The sequence below is a fragment of the Lycium barbarum genome, chromosome 5 (genome assembly GCF_019175385.1).
Source record: "Lycium barbarum isolate Lr01 chromosome 5, ASM1917538v2, whole genome shotgun sequence".
NCBI classification, from domain to species: Eukaryota; Viridiplantae; Streptophyta; class Magnoliopsida; order Solanales; family Solanaceae; genus Lycium; species Lycium barbarum.
The window spans coordinates 121,207,572-121,225,182 of record NC_083341.1 but is presented as its reverse complement, the minus strand read 5'-3'; the positions used below and the strand labels follow the sequence as shown (position 1 = coordinate 121,225,182).

The 17,611-nt window shown below is 34.4% G+C and overlaps 1 protein-coding gene across 3 annotated transcripts; it reads right to left on the bottom strand.

The window, feature by feature from the left end:
• Positions 1 to 5,871: 5,871 nt before the first annotated feature.
• LOC132641308 (sphingosine-1-phosphate lyase) lies at positions 5,872 to 14,379 on the bottom strand. Of its 3 annotated transcripts, XM_060358247.1 has the most exons (15): positions 14,090 to 14,379; positions 13,362 to 13,407; positions 11,661 to 11,806; positions 11,458 to 11,517; positions 10,284 to 10,508; positions 10,058 to 10,199; positions 9,806 to 9,856; positions 9,609 to 9,700; positions 9,259 to 9,385; positions 7,949 to 7,964; positions 7,385 to 7,492; positions 7,252 to 7,306; positions 7,019 to 7,165; positions 6,702 to 6,780; positions 5,872 to 6,221 (listed from the first exon to the last, which is right to left on the bottom strand). In XM_060358247.1, the coding sequence occupies exons 1-15, from the start codon at positions 14,287 to 14,289 to the stop codon at positions 6,099 to 6,101; spliced, it is 1,617 nt and encodes a 538-aa protein (XP_060214230.1). In that variant the 5' UTR covers positions 14,290 to 14,379; the 3' UTR covers positions 5,872 to 6,098. The 3 variants fall into 3 exon arrangements, with proteins under 3 accessions (XP_060214230.1, XP_060214232.1, XP_060214231.1); XM_060358249.1 differs by lacking the exon at positions 13,362 to 13,407 and having other exon boundaries at positions 14,090 to 14,230; XM_060358248.1 differs by lacking the exons at positions 11,661 to 11,806; positions 13,362 to 13,407.
• Positions 14,380 to 17,611: the final 3,232 nt, after the last annotated feature.

Here is a 17,611-nt window from a genome sequence, read left to right as displayed (position 1 = left end):
TGGAACGATGCAAGTACAACAATAAATAATATCAAGTTCAAGTTGTGCCACACACAGCGTACCCATATCATCAACAAGTGATCCACACAATAATCATAATGAATCTCCAATTTCCATAACTTTAAGAGCCAACTATCCCAAAATGGTTATACAAATAACGAGGTGTACACTAGGTACCAATATCAATATCAACCAATTTAATCCTTCTGATTTACTCCCAATTAACAAACAATCCACCAATTTATACACAATATATCAAATAGCTATGGAATCTACAGGCCACTAGCCCAATCAAAAAAGTCACAAGCAATACCAAACCTTAAGGCAACATCCAACCCAACTTCATACCCGAAGGTTTACATGAACTCTCCGACAATATCATCTAAACATACGCTTCGCTAATCAAAGTCCCACCATAAGGTAAACCGTAACCTACCTGGAAGGCCGAATAGCAATATCACCAACAATCACACCTTAGCCTTTCCTTTCCTTTAGGCCTCGAGATCAAGAAAGTCTTAGAGAAGAAATCAGTGAAAAACCCTCTAAATCGCCTCCGTAAGCCTCAAGAACGAGTATAGAAAATGACTTAATGTCTAAGGGTTTTAACACATTAAAAGGCCTCTGACTCAGCTAATACTGTTTCTGCGGTAGCGGTCCTGCCTCGACGGCCACTCAGACCGCTACGATGGCCCACTCACAAATGCACTTAGCCGCTTCAGCAGCCAGGCAACCGTTACAGCGGTGTCGCTGATGCGATACTGGTGCTGCTATAGCGGGCACCAAAACCAGATTCCCTAGAATAAACACAATCTCAATCCCGAAATCCAGACTAATACCCGAGGTTATCTGCTCACAAACCACATACACATACATATATAAAACACGCTACGAACGCACTCATGGCCTCAGAATTCCCAATGGAGGTCTCGTTGGCCAAGTCAGCCCCCGATACCTCAATTTCAAATTCCTAATCAAGTCCCAAAATGCACCTGACTGCATTGGGAATCCAACCAGATATGCGCACAAGTTCTAAATGACCATCTGGACCTCTCAGAATCGACGGATTTCCAAAAAAGGTCCGTTTACCCAAAAGTCAATCTTGAGTCTACTCTTTTTCGCTCAAAGCCAAATTTCCCAAAAGTCACCCAAATCAAATCGAACACCTCGAGAGGTGCATCAACGGTCCCCTCAGGTCAAAAGTGAGCTAACAAACTCGGGGAAAGGTCAAAGAGAGCCGAAAAGACTATAACGATCAAGCGGGTCATTACAGTGTCAAAACCACTGTTGGGCTGAGGCCCAACAGATATTCTTTCGCCAAAAAGTTCGTGGATGAGTTAACGGGAAGCTAATATATATGAACGCGCATTGAAGGCCCAACGATGGGTAAAAATGGTTAACTAATGGCTTGATACGCCCCTAGCCTAACTTTTCTCTTTCATTTATTTAATTTTTATTCTTTCTTGTATTGTATTTATACATTTGTAAAAACTCACATTATTATTATTGGAATCTTATGGTTAGAACTAGTCGTCTTAGGACAACCATGCTCATGTCGTTTAGCAGACCTTAAGTCCCCACACATTTTCAAAAACCCGGATTAAGTACAACGATTTTAGGAACTCGAGAATAACAAAATGACTTTGCCAAATACAAGCCTTTATCTGAAAAAATCAAGTGAATTTTAGAACTTTGAAGTGTTGGATATTGTTTCGAACCACAAACCAGTTTTCTGGGCTGAAGCCCAATATAAACAGATGAGAATTTTGGGCCAGGACCCAACCAAAAATACAAAATGATTTTTGAGCCAAGCCCAAATCGGGAAAAATACATTTTTTACTGAATCGGGATTTTTAGGCCCAAGCCCAACTCAAACCAAAAATCAGTTTTTATTTACACATATATACGGATTAGAATAGGATTGAAATCGAATCATTTTATAAAGCCGGACTTATTCAAATAAATGAAACCGCACTTGTAAAATACGAGGTTCTAAAACGGGATGTTTTGGAGTAGTATATGACTTGACTGAGAATGGTGATGCAAGGACTATGCATGAACATAAAAGGGGATATGTATACTTATATATATATTTGCAAACCAAATAATTTGGCATTTTCCAAACAAGATATACTATCCTTATATATAAAAGGAAATTAATTTTATCCGGATATTATAAATCCGAACCTAAAGTACCCTTATATAAAGGGGATGTATTCTTTTCTTTTCAAAAAATCCCAAATGATATGACAAATAACAATCTTTTATAAAAGAGGGAAATTAAACACAATATAAACAGTCCATGCATAATTCATACATTGGAATTCGAAGGTCAACCGTATAGTACGGATCCTTAATACTAGGGTGCCTAACACCTTCCCTAGGGATCACCAAAACTCTTACCTAGAACTTTGGTTACAAAGACATTTTCACAACATTTGAATAAATCTATTTACAAGAGTCTCTCGGAAAAGCTAAAAGAATTCTATCGTATCTTTACATATTTGTCAAGTACGCTACACCTATAGGTACCTACATGACTTCTAGGGGTGTACATGGACCGGGTTGGTTCAGGTTTTTCATATACCAAATCAAACCAATAAAGTCGGGTTTTTCAACTTTGGATTTTTCAAACTTTTTGGGGTAAAGTCTTCATACAAAACATAAAACTTGTGTTTCAAATATTTCTTTAGTCCTGGTAATTAGATATAACTATCTAATTAAGGTGTTTTTTAAGAAAGTAACACAAAATGTGAGATGAGTGATGACATTGTACTAAAATATTCAACAAAAAAGATAACGAAATTGCTAAGCCAGAATGAAAATGATCAAAATCTAAAGGTACTAAGTCATGTTAAAATAAATACGGGTAATAAATATTAATTACATGACTAAATATTAAAAAAATCTAAATTAAATTATGTATTTTCACTGTCTAAACTAATGCTAACAAAAGAAATTCAATTCTAACAACAGGAATAACAATATCCAACATTATTGTTATTTATTTTATTTTATTTTTGTTAGAATTGAATTTCTTTTGTCAGCATTAGTGTTGATTTGGTTTTGATTTGTGATTTATTTGAGTTACTAACATCTATGAGTTATAAAACTTATTGGACCACTCAAAATTCTAAATTCAAGCTTGAAATAATATGTGAAAAGGCAAAAACTATGATAAATTTAAGGAATACTTATAAATTTCACTACAACTAAATGCTTTTATGTATAACATATTTTTAAAAATTGTATACATGTAACGTCGGGTTGGTTTGGTTTGGTTTGACTTTTTTTAGTTAAAACCAAATCAAACCAATTATAATCGGATTTTTTTCCAATACCAAACCAATTCAAACCAAACCACTAATCGGGTTTTTTTCTCAATTTAATTCGGATTATCGGTTTGGTTCGATTTGTCGGTTTTTTCCTTTTACACCCCTAAATTGTGTACATTCATTCTGTAACACACTCAAAGCCAAGTGCCACTTCTTCAATTTGTCTGGTGCGATCAATCTCCGCACCACCTCAAAATTATCAAGAAACAAATGAGGTTGCAGACAAGGCCGGCTAGAGGGGAAGCCACTAAAGCAATCGCTTTAGCGCTCCCCCCCCCCCCCCCCCCCCCCCCAATTAAACTTCTTGCCCAATTAAATATATTCACATAAATTAGAGAATAACAAACATTATGCAATTAATATATATAAAAATGAACAAATTGATGCAGACTTTGATAATTTCAAAAAGACGAAGTCTATTGTAGAGTTGATTATTTCTTATAAATAGGGATTAAACCATTTTTTAACTTCAAGATAGACTTCAATTATTCTAAATGCATGAAATTATTTTTGACATCTATTTAGTGGTATAAAATTAAGGTTGTTAGATTATAAAAATTCTTTCTTAATCGTCAATATATGTTTCTTATACAATATTTAATTTAATGAATACAGTTATTAAATATCTCTAACGGTGGAAACTAACATGTGATTAAGTGAATAATCATGATGCATGCAAGATGGTCTGTATGCCATCTATACAAAAAGATGAAGAAAGAATTTGAATAAACGTGTATAAAATTTCATTACAAAAATTTAAGGCCTCTCGTAAAGGTTTGACTTTAGGCCATCCATTCGGTTAAGCCGCCCCTGGTTGTAAACAACATCTAAAAGCAACGTTCAAAAATTACATGCTTTTTCATCTATCATGTTAACGATGATAAGCGGGAAAGGTATTGTTTTTCTTGTGTTTGTGTTTGTGTTTGTGTTTTGTGTATGGCCATCTCACATGAGATGCATGTGACGAGTATGATTAAATTTAGGCTAAATGCATATGCAGCACTCTGAATTTGTTTTTTTTATTTTTTTTTATTTTGGCACCTTAACTAAGTGTTATTCCTATTGAACTTCTGAACTCGTCCTCAAGTATGTCTATCAAACACAATCTGACTTACATAGTATTCTATCTTCAATGTAGCAACATGCTAATATATATTCTAATTTAATTATGTCATCTTTTAGCTAAGATTAGCAGCTATTGAGAGGGGAAAAAAGATAAGCTCTTAATTAAGCTGGTCGTGGAAAAGCAGAAACCAAGACATCCATTACCTAAAGAATAGCTTACCACACGTCTAAAATATTACTTCACCTTCATTACCACAATTTAATTTTTGCTTCTAATAAAAATCAGATTTAGAGGGTTTGATAGATACACTTGAGGGGGAGTTCAGGGGTTCAATAGGAACAACACTTAGTTGAGGTGCCAAAATGGAAAAAAAAAAAAAAAAAAAAAAAAAAGGACAAGTTTAGGGGACTGGATATGCATTAAGCCTTAAATTTAACTGAGATTTTTAGGTTTACCTTTTATTTTAAGGGTTGTGGACTGAAGACTAAAATTGTCTACTTTTATACATAGAGGGATGGGCGGAGCTAGCCGAATTCAGTAACTTTACTTCAAACCCTATATTTATCTTGAAAAATTCATTAAATATATATAAATTGTTACTTTAGAATCCAATAACATAAACGAATTAGAATTTCAAAACCACAAGCTTCAAATCCTGACTCTACATAGAAGACTATCTTTGTTGGTGAAAAAAAAGAGGACTATCTTTGTTAAGTAATATACATTGAGGACCAAAATAGTCCACCATTTTGATCATTTTCTCTTTGTTAGCTATATGCATATTTACAGGAACAATCAATATATGAAATTAGGCTTTCTTTTTTCTTTTAGCTTTATCATTTAATCATAGCTAATTAACAACCGCAGAAAATGTGTTCACAGCATACAACATATTGAAGGTACAAAGATTGCAAAATGTTCCTATGATGAATATACTTTATAAACATCCCCTGATTGACTCAGATTTATTTCATCATTAATCGTAAGATTTGATAAGGCGGTTACATATTCCAGCGTGGGTCACATGTTTACATCATTTTTCTTCAAATGTTAAAAGAACACTTGAAAACCATTCATCTTTCAAAACTATACCTTTTTTTAAACCAGATTTGGAATTTCTCCGACTCTTCGGAAGAAAAACCAAATTTAGAATAATTTGTCATAATGCAAGTGAAAAACCTTAAGTTCCTTCTTTTCCTTTCTTGCAGAAATACAAAATAGGAAAACAAATAGTAGAAAGGAGAAAAAACAGGTCAGTGAAACTCTATTAAATGACAAGTTCAGTATATAACGTAATTCCCTCTAATCACATGGTTTCTCTCGCATATTTCGAGTTAAATAAGATGGCAGATTTCTGTTCTTGCCTGCAAATTAGCTGTTTTTTGTACTCGTCCGAGTAACTTAAGCAAAGTTGAGCGTGCAGCAGCGAGAATACTGGTAAATAAGCATCTCAACATTAACAAGGGGTACTGCTACACAGAAAAATCCCATACCTTGGTAATACTAATTGGAGGGATTCCACCTTTTATTTTAACAAAAAGGAAACATGCATTTAGCAAGTACAAAAGGATCAATTATGTTGATTTACTAAAATCTTGTTCCTATTCACCATATGCTGAAAACTCGATATCAATCAACAATTGCAAGTTTTTCTGTTCACCAATATTATGCAAAGAATATGCACCAAGGATGAGAAATGACTAGCATGTACTGTCCATAAATTCGACCAATAGATCTTGAACCATACCCCGATCTGGCATCTTCCCTGCAGCACCGTATATTGGAGCAAACCCTCCGTTAACTGGACCTGGATTTTGTTTCACCTGATGGGAGAAAACACTGTTAATGAACTCTCAACAGCGAATCACATACTATATTGCCCAAGATAAGAATCTAACAGGAATGAGCTAGGTGGTTATGAAAGTAACGGATACGTTGAAAATACCCAAGCCTTATATTCATAGAGTTAATATTTTAGATCTGATTTGTTAAAAACGCAGGCACACGTAAAAGAAGATCTTGACCAGCAAACTTTATGAGGGGAAAATGATTCAATCAGTTTTCGTAAAGCAGGCAGACAAGGAGTGACAACTTTTAAGATCCTAACTATGAGCATTGTATTACACAGTGCAGATAGGATATACATTTGGCTAAACACTACATGGAAAGCCCTCAACAAGCTGGTCCTGGTACTGATAACCACATTTAATTTGACAGGAAAATCCCGGTATGCTAGTCGTAAAGATTTATGATATTGGAAATTCAAAGGAGAGAAAAAGATGGAAGTGAAAGAGCACACTTACAGTCTGCACGGAATCTATTAGATCCTTCAGAAAAATCTGGACTACTGGTACATGTTGAAGCGTCACACAAATATGAACACTGAAACGGATATGTAATACACAACTTAGAAGAGAACTCTCACTGAAGTACTTAGAATTCTAGAAGTATAATTCAAGATTGGAATCTCCTGCCCAAACTGTCCAAAGGGTTATGAAGGAAAAGTGCATTTGTGATAATTGTTTAAACAGTTACCATACAGCTGGAAGGAGAAAAGCTCCTCCAGTGTACAGAATGAATGAGTCCGACATTAAGTGTGCATCATGTGCAGTGGCAATACCTATTAGGTCTCTGCAATGCATTTAAATGCCAGCCTTTTGATGATAGTACATCATTGACTTCAAATATGTCTACAACATCAGATCCAAAAGCAATAATGCTCATATCAGGCCTTCCAATCACGAACAGTTCTGGAATGTCCTGTATCCTGAGGAGTAGAATCATTGTGTTTTGTGAGAGAAAATGGCCCTTAGACTGGACAAGAAATTGAACTATAAGTGAGACTATATCTACCCTTTCTGAATTCTTTTTGATGCCTCCATGATCTCCTTGGTGTTTTCCAAGTATCCTGCAAGGCGTATGAACTCTCAGTTAAGAAGAAACGGAAGTGCCAAGTGATAACCAACAAGAATGAGAAAGGTCTGACCTTCGAAGCCTAAAGATATCATTGCTGCCCAAGCCCCTGCTAGCAGACCTCCAGGCCTGCTTCCAGCAATTGTTGGAGAAACGTAAAGCCCACCAGTCCACTCAGAGACTACCATGTGATTAAAAGGAATATATGTCATCAAAATTACATAAGAATGATTACCTTTCTCTTTGTTGGGCACATAGAGTATGCTTACCTCCATACAATAAGAACTAGAAAGTTATTTCTTTCTTCTTCTATAAGTGGAAGAGCAAAAGGAAATACTAGCAAATTATCTCAGACCATGGCCACTTACTTTATTGCAAGGGTACGTGTTTGTTGTTTCTGACTAAATTGGTTTCACAGGACCTTTGTGTTTTTCTCAAAAAGACAAATTTCATTATTATGAATTTAAGGTTCAGAGCATCTGGAAACTCCTTTCCCTGAATTGATTGCAATTTGCAGCACATATCTAGTTTTTATTATCACATCAATTACCTCACCAACAAGTTCATAGAGATTTCTTTCCTCGAGTCAGTAGCAAAGCTTCTAATGATGAATAACTTTTTAACATGAGTAACTTACCAGCAACAAATTGATGCTGTTAACGTGTAAAAACCAGCAGCAAATTAGTCCAGTCCCCGCACATGTTTCAGGAGTAGGAAAATGTATAAGATCTCAGATTACTTTTAAAAAAAAAAAAAAAAAACATATAAAATGAACTTGTAGCATAATGTATCGCTTCCTTCAGTGGCGTACGCAGGATTTTCCATGTCACCGTGTAAAAGAGTGAACAACTAAAATAAATCACTATAATGATATTTACAAAGACAACGCAAATCATATTAATAAAACTCATTGCAAGTACATTATCACAATTTTCCTCGACGAGTTTTCATCTTTTGAAAGGTGTTCATAATAGGCTCATTAGAAACATTATTAAATACTTATCTTTATATATAAGGCACCAAACAATCATTCAAAAGCCCATGAACAATAAAAATAAAACTTCAAGCACTTAATAAAAATTTGTAATGAAGAAGTACTAACTTTATGTGAAATCAAGATGCCGATGAACAGAAACGAAAAGAAACTTACAAATATCTTTGTAATTTGGGCAGCCAGCAATGTTACTTATTAGTTATATTCTAATAGAAAAGAGAACTTACAGTTTTAACTTCTAAATAGTAACATTTTTTTTCTTTTTTAGGATTTTAAAACTGGCAGGTTAAGGCTATGAGTCCAAAAGCTCTTTTTTACCTAATAACAACCACTAGGTTCAGTTATTTTTGAATTTTAAATGAAATTATTAAAAAACATTGAGGCTACGCAAGTTCGAACCCGCGACCTCTCGCGCAAGAGTACAGTGCCTAACCCCTTGGCCACCGTGCAGCTTTGCTCAAGCACTGTCCTTTTAATACTTTTACCTTCTATTTTCATATTATTTATTACTTATATATTTATATGTAGTAAAAAAATTCGACGAAGCAGTGTCACGTGACACCCCTCGGAACAAGGTAAATTCGCCCCTGGCTTCCTTGCACATGAAGTAGAACCACAGTTCCAAAGGTATATTATACTGCTCTCTAAAACTTCAACATTAATACAGGAAAGGTAAAGACGGGATCCCAGAAAGAAAGCAATTAAAAATTCAAGACAATATTTTTAGTCACATAAAAGGATACATCATACAATATTAAGAATGCATGTACAAATTTCATGATCAGAGAAAACATAATTTCCTCATAAAGAAGAATATGTCCAAAGGAACTAGTCTATCTCCCATGAACTCTCACAAACTGGATGATCAAACAAATTTCATAGGTTCTGCTTAGATATGCTTCAATTGAATGCTAAACAACATTTACAGTGAAGGGGCAGAAAGTAGCAGTTACCTTCCGTATTTCACGATTTCTGTACAGAACTACACTGGTTCCTTTTGGGGCCAGCCCATACTTGTGTACATCCACTGAGATTGAGGTTACTCCTTGAACAGTGAAATCAAATGGAGGTACAGGGTATCTGGACAAAAATCATATGGACGAAGTGTGGTATCTATAAGACAGATATGTAGACGATTTGAGCGTTTTACATAAGAGCTTGTATAAGGAGAGGGCAAGGACAAAGGAACTTTTTTACAACTATAAATCAATAGAAGTACAAAATTAGACAAATAGCTAGTGCAGATTGGCGCACTCTACTTTACAGAACCATAACCTAGAAAACAAAGATAAATCAAACATACCCCAGTTTACGAGCGAAAGGTAAGACAAAGCCCCCAAGACAAAGGTCAACATGGAAACAAATTCCATAGCTAGAAGCCAAATCACCAAGCTCCTGCAAGAGAAATTAACTAACAAATTTTAGCGAGTAAAGGATCCAAAATCCATTTAGCAGCATTTGTTAAAGATTTTAAAACTGGGAAAAGGTTCGTGCACTTGCCTCAATTGGATCAATTATGCCATGGGGGAAACCAGGTGCCGATCCAACAATCTGTATATTCATATGTTTTAGCAAGCAGAGCAAACACTTACCACAAAGTCGGAAGCTAAGTAAACAAACTATGATGTAATTCAGCTAACTCTGAGTTCATTTCAATGGAGATTCAGAATTACAAAATGAAGGAGAACAGATAAAAAGAATGACTAAAACCAGGGAATATGATTCTAGAACTGCCCAAATTCTAAACTTTACCATAATAGTGTTTTTGTTAATATGTTGCTTAATAGCTTTAACATCTGCTCGAAATTCTTTATCAACAGGAACACGCCACAACTTGATCTTGAAATATTGTGCAGCCTTGTCATATGCTGAGTGTGCGGAAACTGGTATTATCCTACAGTCATGTATGACACTAATTTTAGAGACTGATATTTCATGGCTGGATGTTAAAGAAAACAAAGAGAGAAAGAGCAAATACATTTCTGGTTTAGTGATTCCTTTCTTGGCTTGCATATAGTCGCGTGATGATTTAACTGCTAATAGTATACTTTCAGTTCCCCCTGATGTCATATTTCCACAAATTTGTCCCCCAGAAGCCTTTTCCTTACTACCAAGAATTGCAGCTGTCATCGCAACCACTTCTGCTTCAAATCTAACAACACTTGGGAACACACTCAGATGTAGTGGATTTGTATGTGCAAACCTGAAATAAGAAATATCTATTCATACTGAAAGCAAAGACGGAAAATTCTGATGATAAGAAAGCTAAGATGGAAGGTGTATTGCTTGTAAAAGAAAACTCAACAAGTGCACTCCCTCCCATGACAACAACAAATAAGAATATGAAGATAAGTACAATTTAAAAAAAAAAAAAAAAAAAAAAAAAAAAAAAAACTAATTGGATAACAATGATGTTATCCAACCTCTAATCACATTGTGATAATAAGATAGATTACATGACTCAGATACACCAGCTTGAGCAGAGTATCGTGCTTTGTTCGTTCAAGTTTAGTCAAAGATGAACTTGGGCAAAAACAACTCACCAGAATTGGGATCTAGTATTTTAATCCAAGATGTTCAACGAAAAAACAAAAACAATTTCTGCCAGATGACATACTTTAATACACCAAGTATGAGAAATGCACATGGAATGTTGAGAAAAGGTTATTTGATTCAAAGAAACCAAGGGTATAACATCGAAAAGTTACCAGTCCACTTTACAAGGGGGAAAAAGGGGTGTAGAGCTATGAGATCAGCATAACCCCCACTTAACAGTTACTAAGCATTTCATAGTTTCAAATCCATCTTCCATCCAGCATGGTCAACATGTGAAGTATGACATTTTCTGTACCCCCTGAAGCATTGTTAACTCATTAATTACATTTTGCAGGTCTTAACCAATCAAGCATAGTCTACATGTTGGTTGTGTCTCTTCATTGTAACCCCTGATCTCTGTATAGGTAGTACACTGAATTACAGCTGAATCTTCTCCCTCTTCTGTTTAATCCTACACTCAATAATTGGACTAGATTCTTTATGGCAGAAGGTTTCACACGAGAAGGTACATTAAAAGAAACTACCCTTCCCTTGATCAGTTAATGCAACGAAAGCAACTAAATATACATAAATACACAACGGATGAACAGTCTTACATGGAACATGCCTCGTTTATCAATGAAAAATGCCCCTCATTCTCATTTCCGCCAATATAGCTGCTCAGAAAATAGGAAACCCTTTAGTCTTTCTACGCAGGTTAAAGAGCAAAAGAAATGGTTTATTTGAAAAAAGAAACATACATAATTCCAAACTACTAGCTAAACACGCATAATATAGTGCAATAATTATGTAGACGTACACGGTACCCGAACATTTGCCCTGCCAGGTCACATCTTTTTGTTTCTCATGTTTCATTTGCACTAGGACTTTATCTCCTAAGCCTGACCTCGGCAACTCAGTTCTCCATCCATCTCTATTACTAGAACCTTGCAACTGATCCACTATCTGCCCAGTTTCATCACAAATTTTGAAGCCATAGAAAGTCAGAGTTATAATCAGAAATAAAGAGATTAATAATTGAAACCTCTTATTGCTTCCGAATAGATGCACAAGTGAGAATAGAATCTTAACCAGGTTCTTTATTTGCTAGAATTATTTTCCTAAAACAGGCTGAACAAATCTACATCATATCCCTTGGGATGCGACACTTCCCCGGACCCGGCGTGAACGCAGGATGCTTCGTGCATCGGGCTGCCTATTTTCTTAAGCTGAACAAATCGAATCCAAAATGTATGCAACAGATTATTTAGCCTAGGTTCAGAATTAAAAAAAATACCCAGGTGAAGCAAACCAAAATACAATAGCGTGATATATATGGATTGAATGATTTGATACTGGTATTCCTGTTCTATGTTATACACTGTGTTTGACTTATATCGGAGTTCAAGGTGTTTAATTTGAATTGTGCATTATATTAGCAGTAGAGGAAGAAAATAAGAAAGTAACACATGAAAAGTTAAAGCGCTGAGGAACCATCAAATCAAAGTTTACAGTTTGTACTGTAAAACATAATTTAAATTCTTGAAAGTAGTGAAAATTGTTTAAAAGTAATATTGGAATAGCGTCAAACATTTTGGAACATTTCAAGGTGGAAAATGTGTTGTATAAGCTGGAATGGAATGACTAAATGCTAGCAACTTAGAGTGAAATAGTTCCAGTTAATTTCATTTAGCTTTTCACAATCAAACAGCAATTCACCCAACTATGTGTGATAATCACCGAAAGAAACAAAAATGCAAAACTGCATTCAATGAAGCAGAGCAAAGTATTAAATACTTGGGGTGTGTTTGGTATGAAGGAAAATGTTTTCCTATTTTCCCTTGTTTGATTGCACTAAATATCTTGGAAAATGTTATCCTCAAAGTAGGAGAAAATGTTTCCTTAAAAATTTGGGGGAAAATATTTTCGGGATCAATCACACACCAACGCAACCCCAACCTACCCACGCACTATCCACCCACCCCCGACCTTTCCTACCCATCCAACCCCACCCACAACAACCCCATTAACCCCAACCCCCCAAATCCCCCCATCACCACCAAAGTTGCAGTCTAAGTTCAAAATCTCATAGCATTTTTTTTTTATTAAGCACCGGGTATCCGGGTCTCTTTGAGCCCCGACTAATCCCGGGGGTGCACAGGCCCTCGGCAAGGAGTTTCCCGCAAGTGCACACCACGGGTAATTCAGGGTTTTACCCCAGTCCGATGGCCCTCAGAAATTGTTTGCACCCAGTGGGTTTCGAACTTGAGACCTTGAAAGGGAGCACCCCAAGGCTCAAGCCAATTACCACCGGGCCAACCCCTGAGGGTTCAAAATCTCATAGCATTTTGCTTTGAACATATGCAAATGCTTTTAAAATGACATTTTCCAACTTGCGTATCAAACACAAGAAAATGATTAGGAAGTGAAAGTAGGAAAATCACTTATTTTCGGAGAAAATATTTTCAGTCATACCAAACACACCCTTAGTCGACAAAATAGGACCTCAAAATTAACTCACCTTCTGCTTCTCAGCGTCAATGTACTTTTTAACACCAGGCACTAACCTATATTTAAGGAATCAAAAATTAAAATCCATATAAAACTTATAGCTTCAGGCAATCACAATAAGTGTCAAGTAATGATTCAAAACTCAATCAGAAGCTACAAGTACACACCCCAACATAAATATTACGCCACGTAGCCCAATATACAATATTATATCACATTATACCTGGGAAGAAATCATTATACATAATGTATCAAATATGGGCTAAATCATGTAACAAACTCAGGACCCGTTTGGCCATGAGAATTGGTCACTTTTTTCCGGAAACTTTTTTTTTTTTTTTACTTTATTTGAAAATCCGGGTTGGACCATGAAAATTCCAAATACAATTTGAAGTTTGTATTTAAAAAACACCTAAAACCCTATTTTCACTTGCAGTATATTCAAACATACAAATATTCTTTACAATAACTATAACCAAACAAGACTCCATCTTCAACTCCAACTTCAAAAATTCCAAATGAAATGATAAATATTTGGTTTCTATGACCAAACGCCTACTCAAAATACGGGCCACGTGGAGTAAATATTTTCTCCAAGCAGACATAAAGCCTAATTTCCCCCAAAAATTGCCTCAAAGGACAATATTTCCTGTGGTCCAAACGTGTATAATATACTCTTTTCTTATTTTTTAAATTTACTGAGAAAGAAAAATTAAACAGAAATTGAAGAAAAATTACTTGATGGAGCTCATAACGAAGCTAATAATGGTAGCTTTGAGTCCTTTTTCGTGAATAACAAGGAAGATGGATTGAAGAATTCGAGCCAATAATAGAGAGATGAAAGGAGCAATAAGTAGAGTTAATGGGTCGAATTGTAATAAATAGGAATTTGCTGAAGCTCTGTATTGATTCAACCATGGTGGAATTTGGAAATCCATAGCTCCGATTGCTGTGAAACAGGCTTGTCTTTTATGCCTTTTTTTTTCTTTTTTTCTTTTGGTTTCTTTTGTGGATCCTTGATTGAAACTAATATGTTATTTATAGCGCCGCTGGTCAAGTTTTTACAATTACCTTACTTTGAAAAATATTTTTGACAAAAAGTATACTGTGTTTGACCAATTAATAAAAAAAAAAATTAAGTAGCAATTAGTGTTAGGTCAAATTTTAAAAAGATGCTTCTAATTTTATTTTATTTTTAAAAGTAATTTTAGGCAAAAAGTATATTTATTTTTAACTTCTGAAAAATTGTTTATATTACTCCTTAAAACATTTATTTTCTCTCAAAAACATAATTAAAGACCTCTCTTTCTTAAAATAAACACTTCTTGAAAAAAAAAAATCTAACTTATTTGGTTGATCTATAATTTGATTCGTATATCATAAATTGGCCACTCTATAATTTAATATATCAGGCGATGCGTACAAGTTATCTATCTTCCCTTTGTACGGTATGCTTCTTGATCATTTGTTTGCTACTCCATATAGAAAGCGATGCATACAGGGAAATGTATCTGTCCTATAATTTATGTGGCAATTCGTTTTTGGTTTGTTGCAAAAAGAATCTCATATCTTTCTATTTAGGCTTAATGCATATGCAATTAGGGATGGATATAAACATCAAAAATCAAAAAATCAGACCGTATCGAATTAATTCAATTTCAATTTTTTTGGTGTTTCAGTTCAGTTTTCATTTTTGTAATAACAAATTCGGTGTTTCGGTTCGGTGTTCGGTTCCGGGTCAACGGTTCTTCGGTATTTCGATTTAACCGAAGATTTACTACTTCTTTTTTCATTTTTTTTTTGAAGATTTACTACATGAATATAATTTTTTTTTACAACACTCAGTCCACCCTCTCAGGCCCAAATTAATTTATCCAAGCCTATCCCTATAAAGTATAGACCCACCATAATTTCATTCACTTAACCTAATCCCTAACTTCATTTCCTCAGTTCCTCTCCTCTGTCCTCAATTTAATGAACTGATGAATTGCAGTCAGTTTAATTATCAGCTTGACATCCATAATACAAAAGATTACATCACGAGTCCAAATTTTTCAATATTCATTCTTAAATGTGATGTCTGTCTCGAATATAGCTAATATTGGTACATCTTCAGTTGTTTGGTTTATGTATATCAGAATTTCAGAACCTTTGGTAACTGTTCTTCATGTTGACCTTTGATAGGCTCTGTTCATGATCCATTTTCTTGTTGCTTCTTAGTTGTTTAATATTATTTTCTGTATGATATCAACTTCTATGTCTTCTTATATGTTTTAAATTATGTAACAAAAACAATGTGGTATTGGAAGTTAACATAGAAGTCAATATTTTGGTGATGATGTTTACTTATCTACAGGACTTCGTCATATATATGAAGCATCTCATTTTGAAACAATCAATAAGCATTCACTAATCAGTACTCTGCAATCTGCGCAAAGCCACCAAATTAAATTGACCTGGCTTGATAAAACGATTATTAACTGATAAAAACGTCCACCCCTAATTTTACAAGCAGAAATTAGCCATTGCAGGCCTATGCTGGAAAAAAACGAACTAGAAAAATCGAACCGAACCGAACTAATTTGGTGCGGTGTTCGGTGTTGACTTTCAAAAAATCGAAAAACCAAACCTAACTTTGAAAAAACCGAACCGAACGCCCATGCAGCCCCCTAAACTTGCCCTTTTTTTCCATTTTGGCACCTCAACTAAGTATTGTTCCCATCGAACCCCTGAACTTGGCCTCAAGTGTGTCAATCAAACACAATCTAACTTACATAACATATATGGTGAGTTGCATTTTCTTTAGCGTGAACGTCAATTGCATCCTACGTGGAAAATTCAACCAATTAAAACTCTCCATGAATTTTAATTATACACATCATTAAAATATGTATATAACGACCTTTTTTCAAGAACCAAACAATTCGGCCAACAGGAATTGAAGATCAGCCTTTTGAGATTGATTTTGAAGCTTTTTTGGGATTCTGGAATAACATAATAGGATCTGGTGTTGCTTAATATTTTTGGCTTCTTATTTTCCAAATTTGTTTCTTATTTTTCAGTTTTCAGTTTTAGTTTCCAATTTTGATTTCTTATTTTCCAGTTTTGTTATTTGATTGGTTTAAGTGGTGCTTCTTCACTTGTATAACACAGTAGCACACTTCTTCCTATCTGATGTGTATAATTAAAATGGATGTGGTATTCTAATTGGTCGAATTTTCCACATAGGATGCGATTGACATTCATGCGCAAGGCTAAAGATTAAAATGAAACTCACTATATATGTTACTATGTAAGTTGAATTGTGTTTGATAGACACACTTGAGGCCAAGTTCAGGGGTTCAATAGGAACAACACTTAGTGGAGGTGCCAAAATGGAAAAAAGGGACAAGTTTAGGGGGTTGCATATGTATTAAGCTTTTTATTTATTATAACCATACAAATTAAGGCTCATTTTGGCCTATAAATGTAAAAAATATTTCTTTCTTTTTAAAATTTTATTTCTAGTTAAATAATGTCATATAAATTGGGACACAAAGAGTATCTATTTCTCCTTTGGCGTGGTATTTTACTTTTCGAAAGTCAATTTAATTAATTTTGAAGTTAAATTCGATGAGATTAATTTAATATTTTAAATTAAATTTAAATATTAAAAATTATACAAAAAGTACTATAAATTGTAATTTCTCATGTTGATATGATCAAAAGTATATATTATAAAATATCAATCAAAATTTACATCCAAAAATAAAATACCATATAAACTGAAAAGGAGGGAGTGTCTATTTTTCCTTGGGAGAGCTATGCTTCTATATAACTCCATATGGTAAGCCACGAGTTACTCCTAAGTTCAATTTATGTGACATATTTTATTTCTTGATTGTTAATTTAATTAATTTTTAAAGTTAAATTAGATCAGATCTCATTAATAATTTTAAATAAAAATTAAATGTTTAAAAAGAAATGCGAAAATGGCTATAAATTGTAATTTTTTTCATATCAATGGGATGAAAAATGAATTATAAAATATTTGTCAAAATTAACATAATCAAAATCTCGAAAATAAAGTACTACATAAATTAAAAGGAAGGGAGTGTCTATTTTTCCTTAGGTGTACTACGCTTAGCTTTTGCTTTGTAAACCGTGGCTGATTGCCTAACCATTTCTTCTGGTACATTCTTTTAATTGAAAAGATAATGACATAGTTTAGAGTTAGAGAAAATACATAAATACCCCCAACATATACTCGGATTAATTATG